Source organism: Lipotes vexillifer, unplaced genomic scaffold (assembly GCF_000442215.2).
Source record: "Lipotes vexillifer unplaced genomic scaffold, Lipotes_vexillifer_v1.1 scaffold861, whole genome shotgun sequence".
NCBI lineage: Eukaryota > Metazoa > Chordata > Mammalia > Artiodactyla > Lipotidae > Lipotes > Lipotes vexillifer.
In genome coordinates, this window is record NW_006784231.1 from 466485 (window position 1) to 468312 (window position 1828).

At 34.9% G+C, this 1828-nt stretch overlaps 1 protein-coding gene across 1 annotated transcript in view; it reads right to left on the bottom strand.

Annotated features, from left to right (window-relative positions):
* DNAAF4 (dynein axonemal assembly factor 4) overlaps positions 1 to 1469 on the bottom strand; it is a gene marked incomplete at its 5' end in the record, with an annotated part of 77620 nt that extends 76151 nt beyond the window's left edge. Inside the window, one exon of the mRNA XM_007456616.1 lies at positions 1336 to 1469. Within this exon, the coding sequence (XP_007456678.1) occupies positions 1336 to 1469 (134 nt within the window). The remainder of the gene's footprint in view (positions 1 to 1335) is intronic.
* Positions 1470 to 1828: the final 359 nt, after the last annotated feature.

Consider the following 1828-nt stretch of genomic DNA (forward strand, 5'->3'; position numbering starts at 1 on the left):
CAGGGAAGGAGACAGACAAAATGAATAGTTTGTAGTATAGGGGATAGGTTTTCATAGGTTCTATCACTTCAATGTGATCTATAGCTTCATTCTTTATACACTAATGCCCCTAAAACACCTTTCCAATACTACCAAAGTCAGGCTTTCATATGTCAGTAGACGAATAACTTCAAGGTATAGCATTGTGGTACTGCCTGCCAATCAATTGTTCAGCTTTGTTATGTTTACCAATGCAGCAGTGTGTGTGCCATTGTTTAAATATTTTATTAGTTCAGTAAATACTTATTTGTTGCCACAAATTTTATAGTATTTTGCTTTTATTTTTTAAAATTCAGGAAAATAGTGAGATCCAAAGTTTGATAGTATTGATAACATGATCAAGAAAAGGTGGAACTCATCAAGTATACAGAAAGCAGGAATCTTTGGACAGATGACCACGTGTTCAATTATTAAGTAAAACACAAAGTATATTAACCATTTGTGACATTTAAAAGTCAAGTAAAAATGATAAAAGCAGAGAAATCTTTGGAATTATGAACTGTTGATTATAAAAACAATACTAGTGATCCAAATGCAAAAGAACAGTCATGAGTCCATAGGACTCTTGATGAGATAATGCTTATTATAGATTCCTTAATCATTTCAAAATGTCAAAAATGAGAATTTGAGATGGGAAATTATTTGTAAAAATTAGTCAGAATAGGTAAACCTATAGAGATAGAAAGTAGATTGCTGGTTGTCTAGGGCCAGGGGTTCGGAGGAATGGGGAGTGACTGCTAATGGGTGCAGGGTTTCTTTCTGGGGTGATGAAAGTGTTCTAAAATTGATTGTGGTGATGGTTTTACAACTCTAAATATACCAAAAACCATTGAATTGTAAGCCTGTAATGGGTGAACTGTATGGTATGTAAATTATATCTCAAAAAATATATTGCTGATTAAAGATTTAACTTGAAAGGCTCAACAGTTAAAAGATATTAACTGGTCAATATTTAGTGTTAAATCTATGCTTTTCTTGTTTTAAATAATAATGTCCAATAATTCCAAGATTAAAAAAGGAGTAAAACACTTACAGCATAAAACTTTACAACTGTTTTATTCCCCTGGAAATAGAGCATTTTCCCTCAAACAAGTAAACCTATTGTTCAACCTTATACTCTCAACTTTCATATAGATTTTCAGAAATACACATCAATAGTAGATAGGCTACATAACACAGCAAGGCCTGTAACCAAAGTATGAAAAAAATGGTGAGGAAGTACAGTGGTTGCAACAAATTATCATTGCAATTACTACATCTTTAATTAAAGGACTTTCCTATCAATCTTCAACTTACCTTCATCATGACATTTAGTGTATATTTTTGATCTTCCCGCCTCGCCGAAGCTTTTGCTTCCATAGCTTCTTTTGCACTTTCTTGTGCTTGTAGGATAGATTTCTCCCTTATTCTTTGCATCATCTCTTTGTCAACTAAAACATAAGGAATATCAATAAATTAGGATCATGATGAATTTGTTTTACTTAGGAGAAACTGCTTACATACTGATCTGGGATAAGATGTTTCTGGACCCAACCTCACATGGAGAACTGAAAACATATCCCAATATTAAACTGGTCAAGAAGCTAATACTAAAAGGTAACGAAGTAACTGTAATAGCAATGAATTAGTAAAGAATGCATGCCTTGGGACTTCCCTGGTGGCGCAGTGGTTAAGAATCCACCTGCCAATGCAGGGGACACGTGTGCGAGCCCTGGTCTGGGAAGATCCCACATGCCAGGGAGCAACTAAGCCCGTGCACCACAACTACTGAGCCTGTGCTCTAGAGCCT